The sequence below is a fragment of the Peromyscus californicus genome, unplaced genomic scaffold (assembly GCF_007827085.1).
Source record: "Peromyscus californicus insignis strain IS unplaced genomic scaffold, ASM782708v3 Scaffold_5__1_contigs__length_169319896, whole genome shotgun sequence".
Taxonomy (NCBI): Eukaryota; Metazoa; Chordata; class Mammalia; order Rodentia; family Cricetidae; genus Peromyscus; species Peromyscus californicus.
The window spans coordinates 111,598,198-111,623,070 of record NW_026294573.1 but is presented as its reverse complement, the minus strand read 5'-3'; the positions used below and the strand labels follow the sequence as shown (position 1 = coordinate 111,623,070).

At 42.3% G+C, this 24,873-nt stretch overlaps 1 protein-coding gene across 1 annotated transcript; it reads right to left on the bottom strand.

The window, feature by feature from the left end:
- Nucleotides 1-330: 330 nt before the first annotated feature.
- Nucleotides 331-24,782, bottom strand: CUNH6orf163 (chromosome unknown C6orf163 homolog). Its single transcript, XM_052716145.1, has 5 exons — nucleotides 21,032-24,782; nucleotides 17,552-17,646; nucleotides 16,136-16,243; nucleotides 10,476-10,678; nucleotides 331-835 (listed from the first exon to the last, which is right to left on the bottom strand). Exons 1-5 carry the CDS (start codon nucleotides 21,177-21,179, stop codon nucleotides 403-405), a joined length of 987 nt encoding a protein of 328 aa, XP_052572105.1. The 5' UTR covers nucleotides 21,180-24,782; the 3' UTR covers nucleotides 331-402.
- Nucleotides 24,783-24,873: the final 91 nt, after the last annotated feature.

Genomic DNA, 24,873 nt, shown 5'->3' with positions numbered 1-24,873 from the left:
ATGACAAAAAAGGGCTGGAGAGATGGCTCAGAGGTTAAGAGTACTGGTTGCTCTTCCAGAGGTCCTGAGTTCAATTTCCAGCAACCACATGGTGGCTCACAACCATCTATAATGAGATCTGGTGCCCTCTTCTGGAGTGCAGGCAGAACATTGTACATAGAATAAATAGATAAATCTTAAAAACGAAACAAAAAACAATGCACACAAAATAAAAATAAATAAATTAAAAAGAAAATGACGAAAATAGAAAAAACAGAAATTTATAACTTCTATGATAATTTAAAAAGTCAATTAAAAATTCTTACAGCCAAATAGTACTCTGAACAAATATCAGTAAGTGGTATTGAGTATATTTATTCAGCTTTGGAACGCTGTCTTTTGGGGTGACATGTCAGCTGATGTCTAGTTAGTATTCTTTGTATTGTCGTGAGGAAGATGGGAAGGTGTTTTCTTTCTTTCCGGCAGAATGAAGTCGGCATGTCCTGGGGAGAGCTTGGGGAAGGTGTAATTGATATACTTCTGAAATGCTGCCCTGGTCTCCTGTAATTCCTCCTCCAGGAAATCTTTCCAGTTTGTCATGATTCCCAGCTGCCTTGCCACAGACACCAGCTCTCCCTGGGTGTTGACGAGCTTGTCCATCACATTGTCAAGATTGGCCTGGTGTGTTTTCTCGGCTTCCTGGAGCACTACCTGCACTTCTTCTTGCTTCTGCCTCTGAGCCAGGCCATAGTAGGTGTTCATTTCATGCTCCTTTGCTTTGATCAACTGGCCCAAGCTTGTCTTCTGGTCTTTAATAGCCGTTACACCAGTACTCACAAATTCCTCCATGGCCTTGCTGCAAAAGATCATACAGGTTTACAAATTAGATTGACTAGCCACTAAAAACACAATGAATTTATCATTAGTCACAGAAGAGTCACCAACTCGAGAAACCTGTCATACATGAGCTTTCGGAATATATTGGCTATCAATAAGCAATCTAAAAATTGTTCTCAGAGCCTGTCCATCAATTTCTCTGCCATGGGCTGGGGCAAAGCCACTAGTGTGATGCCCAGTGGCAGCAATGGGGATCTGAGTTCACTTTGGCCAGAAAGAGATAAATGAAGAGACACAGTCCGAAACCCCTAAACTTCTTACCAATTCAGTTCCTTTTTGTTGGTTTATTTCTTTGAGACAGTATCATTAATGTTGACTTTTGTTGCTTTGAGTGAACTTGAATCAACTATGTGATTCATGCTGGCCTTCTACTCTTTCATTTTTGAGATTATAATATAATTACATCATTTCTCCATTCTCTTTTCTCCCTTTGAGTCCTTCCATATACCAATTCTTGCTCTCTTTTTGATGTCCAGATTATGTCCTCTTTTTCATTAACTGTTGTTACATGCATATATGTATTTATATATGCACATATATATTCCTAAATATAACCTGCTCGATATGTATAATGTTAACCTGTACGCGTGTTTCAGCTCACTGTTTGGTGTTAGATAACCAACTGTGTTCCTCTCTGGGGAAGACTCTTCTTCCACTCTCAGCACTCCTCTGCTGCCTGTAGTTCTCTGTGTAGAACTGAGGCCTCCTGGGCTTTCCCTTTCCACTTGGACATGCCTATCACTGCTGCCCTTGTTTGGTTCAAGTTTAGGCAGCCATATCGGTAAGCTTTTATAGGCGTAGTTTCTGACACTGCTAGAGACAATCTCACAGCAAACTCCCTGATCCTAGCCTCCAACTTGTGATCCACCTCCTCAGTGCTGGGTGCTGAGATTATAGGCCTAAGCCACCAAATCCTCGTTGCTCATCTTTAGGATAGATGGATGCAAACTTGATACTCATAGGTTAGCTTTAGGTTTAATCTTGATTTAAACTGAGCTATATTTAATTATAGATTATCTGATCATAGGACCAAAATCCTTTTACACTCAAAATACTGAGTAACCCCCAAAAATAGTTTCTATGAGTTTTTTTTTTGTTGTTGTTGTTTTTGTTTTTTGTTTTTGTTTTTGTTTTTTTCAAGACAGGGTTTCTCTGTGTAGCTTTGCTCCTTTCCTGGATCTTGCTCTGTAGACCAGACTGGCCTCGAACTCACAAAGATACACCTGCCTCTGCCTCTGGAGTGCTGGGGTTAAAGACGTGCACCACCACCACCTGGCAGAAAGTTTTATCTATAGACATTAACAGAATTAGAGGCTAAAAGACAGACATTTTTAAAAAAACATTTATCAATTAATGCAAAATAACAATAAGTCAATTATACTTTAACACAAATATTTTTATGAAAAATATTTTCCAAAATAAAATAATAATATTTGGTTTAAAGACTGGCATAATTTTACATTCATTTACAAAATTCTTTTATGTGTGGTTTAAAACAAAGCTGGTTTTTCATGTTATTCAAATATATTGTGATATCCTACATATTAAAACTCCTGAAAAAATATAACACTCATTAGAGAAAGAGAGAAAAAAAGAAATAACAATGTCTTCTTGCAAAAAAAAAAAAGAGTTTTGATTTCATGGATTTGGGCCTTCCCTGTCAAAGAGTCAAGGGCCCTGAGGGTTCTCAGACCATGCTGCTCAATGATCTGACCTCTGGTTGCTCGTATATATATAAATTTATATTTATATAGATGTGTGTGTTTATATATTTTATATATATATATATATATATATATATAGGTTGGCTACATACAGATATGTAGACAGATAAACTATAAATGATACTTTATAGCAGCTAACCCTATTGAACTGTTACCATGTGCCAAGCAAGCTGACAGGCTTTTGTGTATATAATTAATCAGCAACTCCTGAAATTCACTTGAGTCAATCCAAGATTATGCCTGGTTCAAGATGAGGACACTATGGCTCTGAGCAGTTAAGTAATTGGTCAGAGTTCACTTATAAGTGATGGTGGTAACATCAGCACCATGGCCCAGGCAGTCTGAGTCCAGGGCAATGTTCTCAGTCAGTATGATGCACTGTATGGACTTCTGGAATTAACCTAGTTTGAGTAAGATGTCTGAAGAACAAAATACCTACAAATGTTGGGTTAAAGTACTGATGATTTGAAATGAAATCCTCCCCATCGCCTTCCTTCCTGGTGCCTCCAACACAAATTAAACCTTTTCAAGACTTCATGCTATTGTCTAAAATCCACCTTCAAAGTTGAAATTCTCTTCTTTTTCCTAGTTCCTTCGGCCTTACTTCAAACCTGAGAGACTTCCCTAACGCTGATGGAACGTCATTTATCTCTAGTTACCACACAGCTGGGTTATATCCACTATTAACAGCAAGGGTTAATGCTTAGCGCTTACCGTGTCCTCGGGACTAGTCTAAGCATTTTACTCATTTAATTTGCAAAGGAACCCACTGAGGCCTGTTACTATTTTTACTTACACTGTTATTATTCTCTTGTGATGGGTAAGGAATGTGAGGCTCAGCAAGAACCATTAGAACTATTGTTCGGTGTCACACACATAACTGAGGAAGCAGGGGAGTGGCTGCACTTAGCTACTACTTGCTTCAATCTCATAAGAGGTCCCTATAAAATGGTTTGTCAGTAAGATAACACAATGAAAACAACATTTAAGAATACTATTCTGGTAACAGTAAGAAAACTAAACCTTAGTGCGGTGAGTCAGAGAGACCACCCTGTATCATTCTGCAACCTTCTGGGGGCACAAAGAGGGCGTGAACTAGTGACAGACGAAGGACAGGGATGGGAATCAAGACAGAAAAGAACAAACCCAGGAAAGAACACAAAGCCCTACCTGCCACATCTAGGACTGTTGGGATACAGGCAACCCTGCCAAGGAGGAACCAGACTTGGCCTCTGAATCTAGAAGCTGGAAAGGAGAATGGAGGCATTGGTAACAGTATCCATGCTGTAGGGAGGTTTGAATTCATACTCATACACATCCTCGGGATGTAGCCTGGTGTTTTAGTAAACCAATGGGTTGTTAGTAAGGCTGGGACCAGGGCCTCTAGGGCCTAGGGCAGAAAAAGTTGGGTTGTCAGCTCCAGAGAGGGTAGCTAACAGGGAAAGACTCTAGGAGGGACACATGGATGGCCCAGTGAAGGAAAAGTGGATGAGATCTACATGAGCGGACTGGGAGTAGGGAGGGGGGTGGAGGGCAAGGAGTGGGGGATGAGAACATAGGGAAATGAGAGGGTCGAGCTGGAACAGGGACAGAGTGGGAGGGCAAGGAGGGAGATACCATGATAGATGAGGACATCATGGGAATAGGAAGAGGCAGGGTGCCGGGGAGGCTCTCAGGAATCCACAAGGATGACCCCACCTTGGAGTGCTGGCAGTGGTCTAGAGGGTGCCTGGACTCATCTACTCTGGTGACCAGTCTAGTGAATACCCTAACCATCATCATAGAGCCTTTGTCCAGTGACTGATGGAGGCAGATGCAGAGATCCATGGTCAGGCACCAGGCTGAGCTCTGGGAATCCAATTGATTAGAGAGAGGAGAGATTCTGCAAGCGGGGGACATCAAGATCATGATGGGAAGACATGCAGAGATGACCGGCCACACTAGTGGAAGCCCATGAACTGTAGACTAGTGGCTGTGGAGCCCCCATGGGACTGGACTAGGCCCTCTGGATATGGAAGATGGTTGTTTGGCACAAACTGTTTGGGAGGCACACAGGCAGGGGGATTGGGATCCATCCCTGGTGCATGGGCAGGCTTTTGAGAGCCCAGTGCCTGTGGTGTGATGCCTTGCGCAGCCTTGGTGCAGTGGGGAGGGGCTTGGACCCTCCTAAGCTCAGTGTGCTGGGCTCTGCTGACTCCTCATGGGAGACCTTGATTTGGGGGATACGGGGGTTTGGGATGGCTAGGGAGGGAGGGCTAGAGGGTAGGAGGAGGGGGGATCTGTGGGTGGTATGTAGAGTGAGTAGAAAATTTCTTAATAAAGAAAAAAGAAAAAGCTGTGTTGTGTGATATTTTGAGCATGTTCTGACAAATAAAGCTTTCTTGGAGCCAGAGGGTGGAGTTAGCCACTAGCTGACCAAAATTAACCACAGAGGTTTTGGAAGACTGATGACAGATTGGACAGGAAGTAGTAAGGCGGGGCAGAAAGGGATCTGGCTCTTTGTTTGAAGGAAGGAAGAGAGCAGGTAGGAACCACTAGTAGTTTCTCTGCTTCTCTGATCTTTCAGGCTCTGATCGCAACATCTGACTCCTGAATTTTTATTGAAAAAGAATAATTAGAATAATGCTTCAAAGCTGGAAAGACCTTTCCATGACCCCATCCAACATCCCCAAAGAGGAAGATGTGATTCCTGGGTGAACCGGAAAGTCCCCAGCACTAACCTTAGGTCCACTGAGCTAATAAAGTCTATCCCAGGTATCCACCTCCTTTCCAAGTACCCTGATGGCAAAATCTCCCAGCAAAAATCTGGCATTTTTCTATATAGCTTTCCAATTTCTCTCAGGCCAATTCAGATCTTGAATTCTTGAGTCTTTGAAATCTATGCCTTTTGACCTCAGCTCTAGGTGTCTCTAAATTCTGATGATTTACTTGAAGTTCTGGAATTGAAGCCACACACTGGTTGGGACACAAGCAGGGAGGCTGTGGCCCCTTTTATCTTTGGATCTGCTCTATATGACATGGCTGGTGTGCATACAATGGGCAGGCAATACATGTGAATACATATAAGGGTTATCCAAATGTAGTTCCCATTAATATATTTTGTTGCTGCAGATAATACCAAAATTTATAATAGCTAGGTTTGTGAATAACAAAAGCTTAAGAGAATCCATACCTTTCACCAGGCAGTGGTGGCACATGCCTTTAATCCCAGCACTCAGGGGGCAGAGGCAAGCGGATTTCTGTGAGTTCGAGGCCAGCCTGGTCTACATAGCAAGTTCCAGGATAGCCAAGGCTATCACACAGAGAAACCCTGTCTTGAAAAACTGAGAGAGGGAGGAGAAAGAGAAAATTTGTGCAGGAGTTGGGGTTCGAGGAATTATATAAACGAGGGTGTGGAGGAAATATCCAGAGGCCAGCCTTCTGTAGCACACTTGCATTTTGGGGTTCAGTAAGACTCAAACCTTCCATTGGCCGTGTCTCATTATACAAGAGACTTTCACGTCTCCACTCATTCTGTTTTCATTCTTATGTCTCTCTCCAAAATCAGATTCTCTCCTCAAGGCCACCACAAGACAACTTCCTCCAGAAGCCGACCTTACTACATAACCTACCCCACTTTACTTGATCTTTTCATTTAAGTCTTTCGATCCCTGTGCGTTATTTGTACCAGTACTGTGCTCAGATGAGGAAGTCATGCTTCGGTTACTTCATTTAATATTAAGGAAAGGACTTAATTTCTTTCTACCAGAGCTTCAGTTTCAAATCCATTGATTCAGAAGACACTTGGTAAGTTCAGGTGAAGTGGAAAAACTCACTCAGTAACTCTAATGTCTTCCTGTAGAACAGGTTAGCAAATGGACAATTGCAAATAGAACACAGGCCAGGGTTTGATTCAGTCCCTACCACTTCCTCTTCAGATGACCTTTCATAGTCTGTTCAGTCTCTCCCTATGACTCAGAACTTAATCTGAAGATATGCAAGATGATAGACTCTCCCTCAAATGGTAACTAGCTAGTTTACTTACATTTCTGAGACAAATTTCACTTGTGTCTGGTGGGCTAGATCTTATTACGAACCACAAGCTGGTATGAACTCCTGTTCATCCTGCCTCAGCTTCTGAGGGCTAGGTTATATGCATCTTCCACTAAGCCTATTGCCCCTCAGAAAGAGATTTGAGAAATATATAAAGGGTCCGTGTGCAGTGGTTATTGAATAAAGGTAGTTGTCATAAAATTATAGCCATTAGAGATGGGTAAAAATGTGTTCTATACCCTTAGCTATCAGGGAAATGCCGATCAAAACCACTTCAAGATTCCACCTCAGCTCAGTCAGAATGGCCATCATCAGAAGTATAAACAACAAACACTAGGGTAGATGTGGGGGAAAGAGAGCCCTTACATGCTGTTGGTAAGAGAGTAAGTTATAGTACAGCCTCTATGTAAATCAGTCTGGAGTTGAACTACTACACATCATTCCTAGGCATATACCGGGAGGATTTTATACTGCACTACAGAGATATATGTTCATCTTTGATCATTGTGGGATAGCTGTTTATTCACAATAGCTAGGAAATGGAATCAAAGCAGATGTCCCTCAAATGATGAATAGGTAAAAATGTGGTGTATATGATATCTATAAACAATGGGATTATTACTCAGCTATAAAGAGGTTAGGAAATCTGCAGGTATCACATGAAGGGTCTCTAGCCTACTTCCTGACAGAGTTCTTGTGCTGCTCTGAAACAGCATTGGCTCCACTATCTGCATTTCTGTTGCCATTATGTTCTTCCCACCGGAACAGTCCACTAAGCTCTGACTACAGCAGTGAAGGAGTTTTCTACCCTAAATTCCAGAATCTTGCCCCAATCCTACAAACCAGCTCTAAGAACCACATGGTCAGGTTTATCACAGCAACTGTCTCGCTCCTTCGTATTGACTTTCTGACTAGTTAATTTTCCTGTTGCTGCAACAAAACACCTGACCCAAGCAACCTGAGAAAGCAAAGTTTTATTTTTGCCTACAGCGCGGGGTGTGGTCCATCATGGAGAGGACGGCATGGCAGCAGAGTCACATTGCATCCAATCAGGAAACAGAGACTGAGGATGCTCAGCATGCATTCTTCTTTCTATGCATTCTAGAATCTCCAGCCCACATCTGAGGTGAGTCTTCCCACCTCAACTAGCCCAACCTACAAACCCTCTCAGGCACTCCCAGAGCTTTATATACAAGGTGTCCCTAGATTCTATCAAGTTATCGGTATAAACCACCACAGTATCCAAATAAATTCTTTAGCAGAATTTTAATTATGTCTCTCTCCACAAATTAGTTTCTGCAAGAAGCCTGGAATTTAGTAATACCTAGAGATAAGATCTGGTACCCTGCATAATTTAGCTGATCAGAATAATTTTGTAGCATTTGTTCAGCAGTTTTCAAGGGATGTAGCTCAATTCTAGAGCACCTACCAACTATGCACAGAGCTCTAGGTTCAAAACCTACCACCCCAAGAAAATAATAAATAAAAACAACAAAGAATGAATGATCTTGTTCCATAGAACAACCTGGATCTGTATTAGGCATTCAAGACTGATTGATGGACTGATTAAAACTTCAGTGATGTGGAAAACCGGATGTTACAGGTCCAGAGCCATATTACCTCAGGCTATGTTTAACCTCCCCAATAGTCACTATTGCATATTTCTGTGTTTGACCTAGCATCCTTGTGGATTATCAGGTAAATTCTTTTTGTAATGCGCAAAAGGACTCCTTAACTTCCACCAACCCAACCCAAAGACTAATAATGTCATCAGGTCACACCCGAAGTCACAATAGAGACTTCCTTTTCTGTGACACCCCTCCCTACTCAATGTTTCCGCCAATGTATTTAAAGATGCTCTGATTTATAGCTTTTCGTTCTGTTGGCGTAAGAACTTCACAAGAGGTTGTGGAGACTGCTCAATCAATAAAGTGCTTGCCGGGTAAGCATGAGGACATGAGTTTGATTCCCAAAACCCATGTTAAAAAAAGAAAACCACAGCCGGGCGGTGGTGGCACACGCCTTTAATCCCAGCACTCGGGAGGCAGAGCCAGGCGGATCTCTGTGAGTTCGAGGCCAGCCTGGACTACCAAGTGAGTTCCAGGAAAGGCGCAAAGCTACACAGAGAAACCCTGTCTCGAAAAACCAAAGAAAACCACAACAACCTAGCATGCTGATGCATGCTTGTGATCTGCAGCGGCCGAGAAAGGTGGGCCTTGGGACTCACTAGCCAGCCAGACTAGCCTATGTGGTAATATTGTGTTCCCCAATATATTGTGCACCCTAATAAACTTATCTGGGATCAGAGGACAGAACAGCCACTAGATATAGAGGCCAGAAAATGGTGGCACTCACACCTTTAATCCTAGCCTTCTGGAGGCAGAGATCCATCTGGATCTCTGTGAGTTCAAAGCCACACTGGAAATAGCCAGGCATGGTGACACATGCCTTTAAACCCAGGAAGTGATGGCAGAAAGCAGAAAGGTATATAAGGTATGAGGACCAGGAACTAAGCTGGTTAAGCTTTTAGGCTTTTGAGTAGCAGTTCAGCTGAGATCCATTCGGGATGAGGACACAGAGACTTCCAGTGGCTCCAGCTTTGATTGTATTAAGAGGAACTTTTTTTTTCAGAGCTGAGGACTGAACCCAGGACCTTGTGCTTTCTAGGGAAGCACTCTACCACTGAGCTAAATCCCCAACCCCTAAGAGGAACTTTTAAGATTCGTGTTACAAGCCTATGTGCCAGAATCTAGCTCAGTGTGAGACCTGTCTCGTGGGGGGAAAAAAAGGGTTTGGGTAGTGCCTGGGGAACAACACCTGAGTTTGTCCTCTGACCTCGCTATGCATGCACACAGTGTGAACATACACACATAAGTACAAACGTACATGTGAACACATAAACACATGCATGAACCTGTAGCCACGGAGTTGGAGATAACCTGAATCTTCTTTCTAGGCCCACGTAACTCATGTTTCGCTCTTGAACAAACTTTTGCTTATCCTCTCTGAGATAAGAACCGTGTTTTAATGTTAACAAATGCTTACCAGGGTCCAGGCTCTCTTCGAGACATTTGGGAACCATGAGTGACCAAAACGGACATTCTATTTGGGTAGATTTAACTAACAGTCATGGCAGTTCTCTAATCTTGTCAATAAAAGATGGAAATTGAAAAAAAAACTGATATTAACGCCTCACAGAGGAAAAGCAGAAGGGAAAAACACAATGGACAAGGGAGGGTACAGGAGACCGCCAGTGTGTGAGGGGTGAACCAAGAGACTCCGGAAGAAGAGCCAGAGCTCCTCAGAAGGAGAGGTAGGGGCAGGGAGAAGGGGGCCTGACCTCCTCTCTACTAGACCACAACTCATTCTCTAAGCAAACGCTCTCTGTTCACAAAGACATCCTCGAGGCAGAAGAGAGGCAGCCTGTGCCACAGCTCTCCAGCCTGGTTTCTTTCCTTTTTTAACTCTGGGAGAGATTTGTCTTTAAGATTTTACCTATCAATTATACACAACTAGACAAGCTTACGTAAAGCGGCAAAAAACCAAAAGGGACAAACCCACACTTGGAGGCCGAACAGGAAGACTCCGTCTTGGTTCTACTGTTACAGCTTGGGGGTCTTGGGCAGGCAACTCAACATCTGGAAACATGATATTCTCTTATATCCAATAAGCCCTGGACTCCTGACTCTCCCTCGCCTGTCTCCTACTTTTGTTCAGTCCAGTGTTGGAGATACCTCACAACAGAACCAGGAAACTCTGGGCAGTATTCACTTAGACATCTTAACCGTATTTCTTTCTCTAGGTGGATTCTAACTGAGCAGATGCTCGTGTTCTCTGGCGTACCTTCTCTGTTCCTGAACAGCTTTCTGGGCAATCTCTCTTTCTTCTTCCCTGGCTTTATTCACAGCTGCTATCTTTTCTCTGTGGCACTCCATCATAATCCTCTGGATTCTGTGGACCATCCGTTGTTCTGCAGCAGAGTTCTCTCTCTTCAGTTCCTCATCCATGTTTTGAAACATTTCCATCTTGGTTTTCTCTTCTACAGCCTTAAAGAAAGGGAATGGAAAAACTTGATTTAGATATTACAGGCTTGATGCCTTAAAATGAATAGTAGAGGCTAGATCCATCAAAGTTTCATTTATCTGATAAAATAGAACCTGTTAAACAGGCGATCTAAAAGTAGCTGTGAATTATATGGAAATTTTTCATTTAAATTATTTATATATATAATATATATGATCACATCGAAAGGCAGTGTGCAAAATGAAAATAGGTTAGAGGGGTATGGTTAAAGGTTTTTGGCTGCTTTTCTATTTTATAATTTAATTTAATTTTACATATCAGCCACGGATTCCCCTGTCCTCCCTCCTCCCGTGCCCCCTCCTGCGCCTTCCCCCCACCCCACCCCCCATTCCCATCTCCTCCAGGGCAAGGACTCCCCTGGGGATTCAGCTCAGCCTGGTAGATTCAGTCCAGGCAGGTCCAGTCCCCTCCTCCCTTCACCCAGGCTGAGCAAAGTGTCCCTGTATAGGCCCCAGGTTCCAAACAGCCAGCTCATGCACTAAGAACAGGTCCCAGTCCCACTGCCTGGATGCCTCCCAAACAGTTCAAGCTAATCAACTGTCTCACTTATCCAGAGGGCCTGATCCAGTTGGGGGCTCCTCAGCCATTGGTTCATAGTTCATGTGTTTCCACTAGTTTGGCTATTTGTCCCTGTGCTTTTTCCACTCATGGTCTCAGCATCTCTCGCTCATACAATCCCTCCTCTCTCTCACCGATTGGACTCCTGGAGCTCCACCTGGGGCCCAGCTGTGGATCTCTGCATCCATTTCCATCAGTCATTGGATGAGAGTTCTACCATGACAGTTAGGGTGTTTGGCCATCCAAATCATCAGAGTAGGTCAGTTTGGGCTTTCTCTCGACCATTGCCAGTAGTCTATTGTGGAGGTATCTTTGTAGATTTCTGGGGACCTCTCTGGCACTTTGCTTCTTCCTATTTCTATGGGGTCTTCATTTATCATGGTCTCTTTTTCCTTGTTCTTCCTCTCTGTTCTTGATCCAGATCCAGCTGGAATCTCCTGCTCCCCTAAGCTCTCTTTCCCTCGACCCTTGCCCTTCATTACCCCCCTCACATCCAGTTTGCTCATGTAGATCTCATCCATTTCTCTGTCATTGGGTGATCCCTGTGTCTTTCTTAGGGTCCTCTTTTCTAGGTAGTCTCCCTGGAGTTGTGAGTAGCAGTCTAGTCATCCTTTGTTTTACATCTAGTATCTACCTATGAGTGAGTATATACCATGTTTGTCTTTCTGAGTCTGGGTTACCTCACTCAGGATGATTTTTTCTAGATCCATCCATTTGCCTGCAAACCTCCCGATGTCATTGTTTTTCTCTGCTGAGTAGTACTCCATTGTGTATATGTACCACATTTTATTTATGCATTTTTCAGTTGAAGGGCATCTAGGTTGTTTCCAGGTTCTGGCTATTACAAATAATGCTGCTATGAACATAGCTAAGCATATGTTTTTGGCTGCTTTTAATCTTTTAATTTTCTTTTCTTTTTCAGTGCTGGTGGCCAAACCTAGGGTTTCACAGATGCTAGGCTATCATTGGGCCTATAGCTCCAACTACATGTTTTTATTGATTGTCACAGTATCATTTTATACATGTAAATACAAGATGTGATACTGGAAAAATGGCATAGATAAATACCATGAAGGGAACCTGAGGCTCAGGAAGGAAACAGGCACATCACTCCAGTCCCTACTGATGCTCCACATTCCTCATCATTAGGGTCGCTACCCTTCCTCATTCATGGAGGCGACAGGAGCTCCACTGCTCTAGGGTAGGAGGACATGTGGAGTATTTTCAACCAAGTAGAGAAAGAGAGCAACAGTCAAACCATTATTTGTGGAGAAGTCTCACAAAAGGACCTAAAGGGAAAACCTGTCACCATTTTGGAAATGCCTACTAACTCCATGGTGTGCCAGCACTCTGCTGGGTCAAGATACTACAAACACAAGAATGCTTGGACCCCCGTCCTCAGAGGACTCACTATACAATGGACAAGATCAAGGACAGCATTCGGATTTACAATTTGATATTTGATATGTGTTCTTTGTCATTGCATAATGAGTATTGTATCAGAATCATATCAAGGAATGAAGAGCAATTAAATATGTCCTGAACTTTCAAAATCTTCATTAAAAGACAAATTTTTATCTACTTCAAGGTTGTCAAGAGAACATAAAGGAATTAAGTTACTTCACACAGCAAGTTAGAGACAGAACTAGAGATGTAGACAAGAGTTCTCAAGTATCAGTTCCCTTCATCACTGGCTGAGATGATAGAGTCTTTCAAGAAACTCATTAACTTCTCTTCTTTCTAGGAAACGTCACAGTTTTATACGCTAGTATATGGGTCTGGCCTCCTCCCTCTTCTTCCTTCCCTCCTCACCTCCTCTCCTTCTTTTTTAGAGTGAAATCTTACCCAGGGTGTAAAGCACTGAAACCACCCTGAGTTGTCCTGCTTGCATTTTGCTTTGCCCCCTTTAGCATCCTTTCTGAGAGCCTGAGGGAGCCAGCTCCTTTAACATTCAGCAGAGCCCTCAGTGGAGGCTGCAGAGCAAGAGAATTCTAAGTGTCAAGGGAAGGTGGACTCACTTTTAGCTTCTCAGAAAAACCATCTCGATGATAAATTATTCATTAGAAGAAGTGGGTGTATAGGTCAGTGACAGAGCATTTGCCCTAGCAGAAGTGAAGCCCTGAGTTCAATCCCTCACACTGAAAAAAATTGTTAGAATCCAATGTCTTCAAGAGAAGATTTTCTTTTCTTTTTCAAAAAAAGATTTATTCATATATTTTATGTATACGGGTGTTTTGTCTGCATGTACATCTGCACACCAGAAGAGAGCATCAGATCCAGTTGTGAGCCACCATGTGGGTGCTGGGAATTGAACTCAGGACCTCCAAAAGTGCAGTCAGTGCTCTTAACTTCTGAGCCATCTCTCCAGCCCAAGAGAAAGGTTATCAATTTCTCATTTTGGCTAATTGGGTGTAGTAGCACATCCTAGCACTCAGAAGGCAAGAGGATTATCACGAGTTTGAGGCCAGTCTACCTAGTAAGACCCTGTTTCAAAAACACAATCAGGAGTTGGAGAGGTAGGAAAGTGAAGTGTTTGCCATACAGGTATGAGGGCCTGAGGTTGAGCCCCCAGCATCCACCTATAGAGCTAGGGTATGACTGTCCATACCTGTAACCCCAGGTTTGGGGGACAGAGACAGGGGGATCCTGGAATATCACTGGGCAAGCCAGTCTAGCCAAATCAGTGAGTTTACACACCAGTGAGAGAGACCCCATTAATGGCAATAAAGCAACAAAGAAAGACACCCTGGGGTCTGCAATATAGCTGAGTGGGCAAAGGAGCTTGACTACGTGAGTTCAATCGCTGGGGCCCACATGGTTGAAAGGAGAGAAATGACTCTGGCAGTTGCTCTCTACTACACATACATATTGTGCACACACACACACACACACACACACACACACACACACACACACACAAATTTATTTTTAAAGAGGGGGAAAATACTCTGAAGTCCTCCTCTGGCCTCTACATGCATGTTTGGGCATGCACACCTGCACACTCACATGCATAACACACACACACACACACACACACACACACACACACACACCAAAATCAAAAGGGTAGGGGAAGAAACAGCAGAATCTAACTTTAAGACTCTTTCCAGAACCGCTTCAAGTGGTAAATTTTAAAAATAGTTACAGAAAAAAATATTGGTTGTTTAGAAATGCTACCTGGTTTTTCACTGCAGAAGACTTTGTCTCTTAAATCTCTGGGCTTTTTATTTTTTTATTTTTGTTTATTTATTCATTTATTTTATTTTATTTTTATTTTTTTGGTTTTTCGAGACAGGGTTTCTCTGTGTAGCTTTGGAGCCTGTCCTGGAACTTGCTCTGTAGCCCAGGCTGGCCTCGAACTCACAGAGATGCCCCTGCTTCTGCCTCCCGAGTGCTGGGATTAAAGGCGTGCACCACCACCGCCAGGCTAAATCTCTAGTTTTTAATAATAAAATAGTTCGAATGTTAACATCTCTAGATGTTTTTAGCACTTGGCTTATTTCATAAAAAAGAGTACAACCAAGTGTTCTACTGTTTGCTTCGTGCTCTGGAGTTCTTGGCTTGTTTTCCTCGTGGGCACGTTGACTCCTATGTCCTTATTTGCTCTGAGGTTGGGCAGTGGGCTGCTGACACAGCGAACTCCCATTAGCAACCCTCCAGACCTGGCTGGAGTGGGCCGCTGGGGCCAAGCAGAGACTATCCTTCGGCTAGGCGGGAACTGTGGGGCAGAGCTCCCTTTCATTGATCCTCTGAGGTCAAGGGCAGTGCATTTAACCTCAGTTGGCACACACCTGGCATACGCTAGGTGCTCCTTGTAGAAACCATGAATATGTCGGCCCATACCCTAAGCCGCTTATCCATCACATTATTAAGATCTCTGTCGCTTGCCTGTGGCCTCCGCCCATGTATCACACACATGTATCTAGTCCTCCTCTGTCTCCCCCTTGGCAAATGTGAAGGCAGTTCTGTATTCTGGCCCTCTGAACAGGTTTTGTGACAGAGATATTGAACTAAGCAGGGGATCCCTCTGCTGGGAACGTTGACCAGCTTGCAAGTTAGTTCCTCTTAGCCAGCCTTAGATTCTAACAACAGAAGAACGATATGGAAAATGTGGTATGTATACACAATGGAGTTTGTTGTTGTTTCCAAGAAAATGGATGCAGCTAGAGGTAATTTATGAATTAAGCCAGTCTTAGAAAGAAATCTCATGCTTCTTCCCGTATGTGGTTCCTAGATTTTATACATAAATCATGCATGTACATACAGTATAAAAGGAGAAGAAAAACTACCCAGAGAAACAAAGGGAACTCCTGGGCAGGGTGAGAATGGAGAAGGAAGGTTTGAGGTGATATTCCCAACATACAATATATACTTATAAGTATACATATGATACATACATATATGTGTACACACTGGAATGTCATGTAGCACATTGTCATGTACAATGAATACATATCACAGTGAAAATTTAAAACAAACAACAAAAAAAGAGGTCCTCTTATCTTGTGACCATCGGCCTACTGGTAACACGTCAGGGATAGCTAATATGTCTCTCTTGGCAGTTCAGAAAAAGCAGTTCAGACTGCCCGTATGGAGCCTGCGGTCATGCCGGGAAACCTGACACTAAACAGCTAGTCTTATAATCAGTTATTTAATTACAGTGGAGATCCGTGCTATGAAAGGCTATGACAGAACCCTGTGTCTTGTGAATCGCCATGGTTCCCTCCCAACCTTTATGAAATACTAACCTGAACTTACTAACCATCCCACCCCTTCTCCCCATGTCAACTAACATAAGCACCCCGTCTTTACCAAGTTAAATGCTTTAGAAAAGACAATGAGCAAGTCATCATATAGAAAACCTTTAAGTCTTTTTGATGTTGTTCTTCCAGCATCTGAATTTCAAATTTGTGCCTGTCATTTGCATCCTCGAGTGCTTTTTCCACTGCTTGTTTTTGGAGTTCAGCAGCCTTTGAAAGAAAAGGTCCATTTATCTATTAATATTTCAGGGAACGCACAGAAAAGCTGGTCATTATTCAAGAAGTTGGTAAATTATTAGGTCTTCATGCTCAATGAAAAGGAGCAGCCACCCTGGGGTCCCTAATTGCACTGTGCCTACTCCTGCTTCCCACAGAGCCCTGGCTGCCTTAGCTAGACACACATAACACACCGAGCATCGGGCTACCTTTGCTGTCTTCGGAATTATTAAAGGCAGGTGTAGTGGTATTATGTTTGCGATCTAACAAATAAAGCTTGCCTGAAGATCAGAGTGTGGAGCTAAGCCACTAGTTAGCCATAGAGGCCAGGCAGTGGTAGCACACACCCTTAATCCCAGCACTCAGGAGGCAGAGGCAGATGGATCTCTGTGAGTTCAAGGCTACCCTGGGCTACACAAGATTGATCCAGTCTAAAAGAGGAACAGAGCCAGACAGTGGTGGCTCACACCTTTGATCCCTGCCTTTGGGATCTCACACCTTTAATCCCAGCACTAGGGAGGTGGAGACAGAAAGTGATACGGCTGGGCGGAGAGAAGAATATAAAGTGGGAGGAGACAGGAGCTCAGGTCTCTTTCAGGTTGAGGATTTGGTAGAAGTAAGAAATCTTTCTAGTGGCTGGCTGCTCTGCTCCTCTGCTCTTTCAGCATTTACCCTGATATCTGGCTCCAGGTTTTATTATTAAGACCAATTAGAATTTGTGTTATAGGTGGGGGATATATATATATATATATACAGCTGAGTATGTTAACCTAGGAAACACAGAGAAGGGAACAGACACCAAGGACTTCTGAGACAGTAGATAAAGATAAGGTCAAGATAAGGCATTTGGGGAAATGGGCAATACATTAGAAGTATTTATTACATACTGCACAGACGGATAGCCCATAAATGAATAGAAGACCATAGTAAGCAATTCACAACAAAGATGGCCCTATTCTGTTAAAGTTTCAATCAAATGAAAATAAGGGGCTGGAGTCATCCATACAGAGGGCAACTTGGAAGGAAATTCTTGGCAGGACCTGCTTCTTCCTAAGCATCACTTCACGCCAAGTACATTCCTTCATGGACCCCTCTCAACCATCCTTTGAGATGGAGTCATTACTACTGGCTCCTTACAGGTGAAGCCAAGAATGCAGAGGGCAGAGAGCATGCTCAAGAACCCAAAGTTGGTCAGGACTTTGTGGGCTAGCTTTTGCTTGCTGTTCTGAATTTACAGTTTTAGAGGAATCCTGAGTGAGGAAACTGCAGAGGTGTGGTTTAGGGTGATTTCTGAGCCTTTACCTGCTGCCACACTCTAGCTTCTGCTTTTGCAATGCTTTCCTTGAGTGCAGCCTGTTGAAGCTGCTCTTCTTGGTTCAGAATACTTGCCCCAATATCTGTGTATTTGGAGAAAAATTATTACAGATCTCTGTAGACTGTTGCCTGGCTTTCCTTTCTATCATCAGCTAATTACTTATGGGAGCCATCTAGGAGACACATCCTATTAGGTGATGTCAAGCGTTTTAATTATTTTTGGTGCTAAAGAGTTGAACCGATCATGCTAAGCATGCTCCTTTCCACTCAGATGTATCCTCAGCCTACACTTTCTTCTTTGAAGATACCCATTGGAAGAGTAAGTTCTCCACTAACTGATTAAGAGGGAACTCATGACTCAGGCCTAAACAGTCAGTTATCTTTGCATACACACACTCTAAACAGCAGGCAATGCAAACAAATGCCCTGCAAGATGTGGCACACTCAAGGCAGAATGTGGATCCACAAGGCACTGGCACATTCTTCGTCTCCCTCCTTGCTTCTGACAGGGTGCTTTCTTTAATACATCATGTCTATGCCTTTCATCAGTGTTGGTCAGTTTCACTCTGTCAGCTGTGGAGTGAACTAGGTTTCTAGCTTACTGTTACTCTGTTAGGGATCTAATTGGACTTCCACATAACATCCCACAATACCTTCTCCACTCAAAGTGTAACTCTAGAGAAGGTAGAGAGACACACAATTCTGGACCTGGAGCTAAGAACTGAGCCCTTTGGTACAGTCTCAGGGTTTGCACATCTCCTCACCTGAGGTGGCCCTTAAATTGTTATAGCTTGGCAATCATATGTGTATTTGCTCAACATCTACTGTGGTAACAGGCCCCACTTCTCTCAAGAGTTCCCTCACTTGAGTGGTGTGGTAAGGTTGCCAATGGCATCATCCAGATTGCTTGGCCTTTCTTTCTTATAGAAGCTAGTCTGGAATCAGGCAGAGTCAAGCCTGACCAACTACACTCTTCCCTAGTTTTTTTTTTTGCATAAGAGTGTAAAGAGAAAATAGCTTCTTTTCCACTGGGATTTCTAAACTCGGGTTAATACATGTTAGAACTATTTGTATCCATATCCTTTTCTGGATGCCGAGTAGGCAGGACTGCAGTACCAGCTCAGCCAATTCACCGAGTGTGAGCATGGTAGACTAAAATCCTGATAACCTTCAGTTTTTGTTAAAAGGATCAAGAAATTACATCACAAAATTCCACTTTATGTGTTCTGTTCAAAGTTGTTTCCATCACCTACAGCTGAAAGATACGTTTTTGGAATAAAACTTTACCATTAGATCATTAATGAATCTTTATAAAATTTATTAGTTTGCTTTTTAATAGATTTATTTTTATTACTTTAAATTTGTGAGAAGGTGTGTGTATCTGTATGTTAGTATGTTCAAGTACTCCCAGGGACCAGAGACATTGGATTCCCTGTAGTTACAAACAGTTGATGTGGGTGCTGGGAACTGAAGTTGGACCCTCTGGAAGAGCAGCAAGTGCTCTTAACTGCTGAGCCATCTCTCCAGTGACCCCCTATTAGTGAGTCTTAAAACATAAAGCAGTAAATACTGTGGTAGAGATGGATGCATATAATCTCAGTATTGTATAAATTCATTACATTCATAAAAATGGGTCACAAATGTTGAGTGCTATTATCCTTTTTAATGTTCAAATATCATTGTATTTGTTGTTCTCAACCTTAACTGCAGAAGACATCTACAGAACTTTCTGAAAACATACATGCTGAGAAAGGAAACACTATTAATGAAAACTGCTTTAACGAGTCTAGAAACCACTGTGCAGATGAAAACAAGTCAGCATCAAAGGGCCACACAGCGTATGACTTTGTTTGGTAGCAGTCTTATGTGATAAAATTATAAAGACAGAGAAATAGATTGATGGCTGCCAGAACTTTGAAAAGTATGACTGACTGTTACTGGATAGCACAAAGAAGTTTCTTTGTGGTGATGCTTACATGAATATACATGTGATACATTTCACAGAACTGCACTTCTAAGGGGGGAAATAATGTGTAAGGTATGTAAGTGAGTTAAGAGCATTGTTCTTATTGTGCTAACTTCCCAGTTTTGACAATGTACCAAGATTACATAAGAAACCAGTGGGAAAAGCAGGGGTCCAGGCGAACTCTTTGATCCCTTTTTGCAACCTATGAATCAAACTACTCCAAAACAGAGAGTGTTTTAAAGGTGTAAGAGGAAAATGTACATGGTGAGGCCTGTCCTGGGGGTTGTGATAGCAACAATCACTGTCCTGGGAAATAAGGTGTTTTTTGAGTTTACTTACACAGAAGGCAGAATTCTGGCTCTCTTTTGACTCATAATAACTTAATGACAAATACAGGCAAGTGAATATAAAATACTGACTTCTACACACATTTGTCTGCTCATGGTTTAGATTCATATGTCCTATAAAGTATAAGGAACTATTAAAGTGTATCATTAAATCATTACAGAATGGGGAAAGCACTGTCTTGGGTCTAAAAATTATTTTAGAGATTACAATTAGTAATCCACACCAACAATGTGCTGACGGTTACAATCAGTTTGGGAACTGATGTTTTAGAGGATGTCTCTAATTTTATTTCTCCTGCCTTTTAGTTCAGCTCTTTAACTTCTCTTTTAGTAAATTAGGAGTGAAATCAAGTAACCATTAGCTTACCACATTCATGCTAAAGAAGACAGGAAAAATATTTGAAGAGTCCTTAGAAAATATGCATAAAATCTAGGATTAGATCGAAAATTTTCTGGGTGTAAGTGAGGAATGGAAATATGAATTATAATTCACTTGCTTATATACTATATATATGTATATGTGATAAATATTCCTATATTATTTATATGTATCTGCTTTTGTCACTAGCTACAAAGTAAAGGCTAAGTTTTTTACACTCATTTATGGGATATTTAGATATTTTCTCTCCTATATGTATGAAAAGTCCCCAAGTACAGGCAAAGTTAGAAAGATCACACATTTACTATGATGTTCCAGGTGTTAAACAGGTACAATATTTCAGCAAAGCTTCAAAACAATTTAAAAGATACACATTAATGTTCCAATTCACAACAAGAAACATATTGAGAGGCTGAAAACTCTTTCCCACGCACAAAACTGTTAAGTAGAGCGGCTGCATTCCAACACACTACCATTTCATGATGGAATTCCTACAGAGGCAAGTAACCTCGAACAGGAAGGAGCCGAGAATAACACACAATGCTATTCTATGCTATAACAAATGAAAATAATAAAATCACTGCCGGGCATGGTGGTGTTGCACCTTTAATCCCAGCACTCGGGAGACAGAGGCAGGCGGATCTCTGTGAGTTTGAGGCCAGCCTGGTCTACAGAGCAAGTTCCAGGACAGCTAGGGCAACACAAAGAAACTCTATCTCAAAAGATTTCCCACCCCCACCCCCACCCCCACCCCCAAAAAGAGTAAAATCACTTACTCAGTATATCTTTGTGAGTGTAAAAGCGTGTCTTAAATGGCTTGTATTCATGGATCCGTTTGAAGGTTTCTCCGAAAGGGGCTGGTGGGATTATTTTATGGCAAACAGCACAGCAAATAAAATTAGTATAATCTGGATTTCTGATCATAGTTAAAGTTCTGATTCCTTTTACTGCTTACAGTTAAAATAATACCAGGATCAGGAAAAAAAATGGTAGTTTCAAGAGAAGCTAGAACTCTAAGAAAGCTGGAAGAGGGTCAGGGTTTTAAGATTCTGTTAGAGGCTGGTAAGGACTAAACAATCCATCATGATTAGGCAGTGGCTATACGTCTAAGGAATGGTACTAACAGCCTCTGCCATAGAAGCTATGGACACTGGATTTGGGAAGAGATAAGTAGTTTCTCTGTCTGAGTGTCTAGCACTAAGTTGTCAACTTACTTGACAACTGTTGCTAGGTAAGACAAGCTTTGCTCATAAAAGCAACTTGAAATAATGACAACTGACAGCAGAAATGGCTGCTACTCATTTCCCTGAGTTTCCTCTTTCTGCTCCAACAAGTGAACACAATCTTCATGACTTCCCTACAACACAAATTTGTCCTATTGAACTTCTGGAAGTCAGAATCCAAAATGATTTTAGGGCTAAAATAAAGATGCCAGGAGGGCTGGTTCCTTGAAGGGGCTTTGGGGAGACTCTGTTTCCTGTCTTTTCCAGCTTTAAAGGCCATCTTCCTAAGACTCACGGCCTCTGCTTCTGTGGAGGAGCTGCCCTCTCCTCTCATCTTTTGCCTCTCTCTGTGGACCCCTGTGTCTATACCAGGCACCTCCACAGGAGCCAGGAAGGTCCTGTAATCTCAAGATCCTGAATGTGATCAGAGCTGCAAGGTCCCTTTAGCATCTATTCACACGGGCCAGCGGGCAGGGTCTGGATGGCTATGGGAGGGTGCATTAGTCAGCTGACCGCATTCTGTTTGAAGCATGCTTTTGTTAAAGAATTAAGTCTTAACTAGTGGACAGTGGAGGCAGTCTCCAAATCATTTTCAACTTATTATAAATGTGCTTTGGTGGAATGGCAATAAAACTGGGAAACACTGGGATTCTAACTGAAAATTTACTTTGATTACGTCTGTATTCAAAATCACCAAGCCCGATTTTCAGATTTGGGAGGGAATCTTTGTTACTTTTCTATTGCTGTGATAAAACACCATGACCACTGGGCAGTAATGACACACACCTTTAATCCCAGCACTCAGGAGGCAGAGGCCCATGGATCTCTGTGAGTTCGAGGCCAGCCTGGGCTACAGAGCAAGATCCAGGAAAGGCGCCAAAGCTACACAGAGAAACACTGTCTCAAAAAATCAAAAAAATAAAATAAAAAATAACAACAAAAAAAAAAAACCCAAAAACACCACGACCAAGGAAACTTACAAAAGAAAGTATTCAATTCAGCTTATGGTTACAGAGGGTTGAGTCCATGATGGTGGAATAAAGGCGTGGTGGCAAGAACTGGGAACTCACACCTTAAAGTGCAAGCAGGAGGCAGGGAGGGGAACTTCCAAGAGATAACAACAAACATGACAAAATAGAATATAAGATAAAACACAAACCATGACATTGAAGTTGGACAAGGCAACCCAACAGAAGGAAAAGAGTCCCAAGAGCAGGCACAAGAATCAGAGACTCACTCATTCATATGCTCAGAAATCCCATAAAAATACTAAACTGAAAGCTATAATATAGATGCAGAGGACCTGTTGGCCCTATCACTGTGAGTTCATATGAGCCTTGTTCTCCTGGTGTCCTCAATCCCCTCTGGCTCTTACACTCTGCCTCCTCTTCCTTGGCCTTCCCTGAGCTCTTTGGGGAGGGATTTGATAGAGGCATCCCATTTAGAGCTGTGTGTTCCCGTCAGGTGCACACCTTTAATCCCAGCACTCAGGAGACAGAGGGAAGCAGAAGTCTGTGAGTTCAATCAAGGCCAGCCTGGTCTACAAAGAGAGTTCCAGGACAGCCAGGACTGTTAGACAGAGAAACCTCATTTATATATATATATATATATATAGTTAAATAAAATAAAAAAAAAAGAAAAGTGATGTGTTCTAAGGTCTCTCTCTGCCCAGTGTCTGGCTGTGGGTCTCTGTATTTGTTCCCATCTGCTACAGGAGGAAGTGTCTCTGATGATGGCTGAGCACAGCACTGATCTTTGAGTATAGCAGAACATCATTAGGAGTCATTGTTGATACTTTTCTTTCTTTCTTTTTTTTTTTTTTTTTTTTAAGATCAGTAGTATTAGCTTTTACCCTAGGTCTCTGGGATACCCAGTCTCTGGTTCTCGGTCACCTACACAGTGTCAGGTATAGGTTGCATCTCCTGAAGTGGGTCTTAAGTCAAATCAGACATTGGCTGGTTACTCTCACAAGCTTTGTACAACCATTGCGCTAGTATATTTTGCCAGCAGAACAGCATTGTAAATCAAAGGGTTTGTGAATGGCTTGGAGTTTTCATTTCTCTTTTGGTGGCCTGCAGAGTACCTTCCCGTACCAAAGACACTAGAACACAGGGATGAAGGTTATGTAGGCACCAGCTTGACCTCTCCATGTTCACTGAGTTGTGTAGGAGTTGTCTTAAGCAGTGGGGCCTTGCTGTCAGTTTGTGGAGAGCAACCCTATAGTCTTAGCAAAAGCCTGAGTTGTTTGGGAATTTCCATAAGATCCCTTTGGCCAATAACTCAATTGGATGTAACCTGGCCCTGTATTAGAAGCTTCATTTGGTGACAAGAGATCTCCCCCATTATTTGGAGACTTCATTAAATGGCCTTTATATATTTTAGAAAGTTTCCACGACACTATGTTTCCATATCACAACTCCAATATAGCTGTCTCTCCCATATTCCCTCCTCCTTCTCCCCACCTGATCCTTTCATTCCCCCACCAACACCCCTTCTACCCATAACATCTATCTCCCCCTCCTAGGGAGATCCATGTGTCCCCTCTATTCCTCTATACCTAACCTCTCTGGTTACAGACTGTAGCTTGGTTATTATTTACTTAGTGGCTAATATCCACATGTAAGCAAATATATACCATGTCTGTTTTCCTGGGTCTGAGTTACCTCAGGATGATCTTTTCTAGTCCCATCCATTTGCCTGCAAATTTCATGTCATTTTTTTAAACAGCTGAGTAATACTCCGTTGTGCAAATGTACATTTTCTTTATCCATTTCTTCTGTTGAGGGACATCTAGGTTGTTTCCAATTTCTGGCCATTATGAATAGAGCAGCAATGAATATGGTTAAGCAAATGTCTCCGTAGTAAGATGTAGAGTCCTTTGGGTATATGCCCAAGAGTGGTATAGCTGGGTAATGAGGTAGATGGACCCATTTTTCTGAGGAACCACTGTATTGATTTCCATAGTGGCTGTACAAGTTTGCACTCCCACCAGCAATGGATGAGTGTTCCTTATTCCACATCCTCACCAGCATGAGCTATCAACTTTACTATTGATCTTAACCATTCTGACAGATGTAATACAGAATCTCAAAGTAATTTTGATTTGCATTCCCCTGGTGGCTAAGGATGTTGAATATTTCTTTAAGTGTTTGTCAGCCATTTGAGTTTCCTCTATTGTGAAGTCTGTTTAGCTCTGTACCCCCATTTTTTAAATGCATTATTTGATTTTTTAATATCTATGGTGATATTTTATTTGTACTGAAATGTGATTTTATTTGTATGTTAATAAATAAAGTTGCCTGGGGGTCAGAGCTAATAGCAAGCCATAGCAGAAGCTGGGTGGTGGTGGCGCACGCCTTTAATCCCAGCACTTGGGAGGCAGACCTAGGCAGATT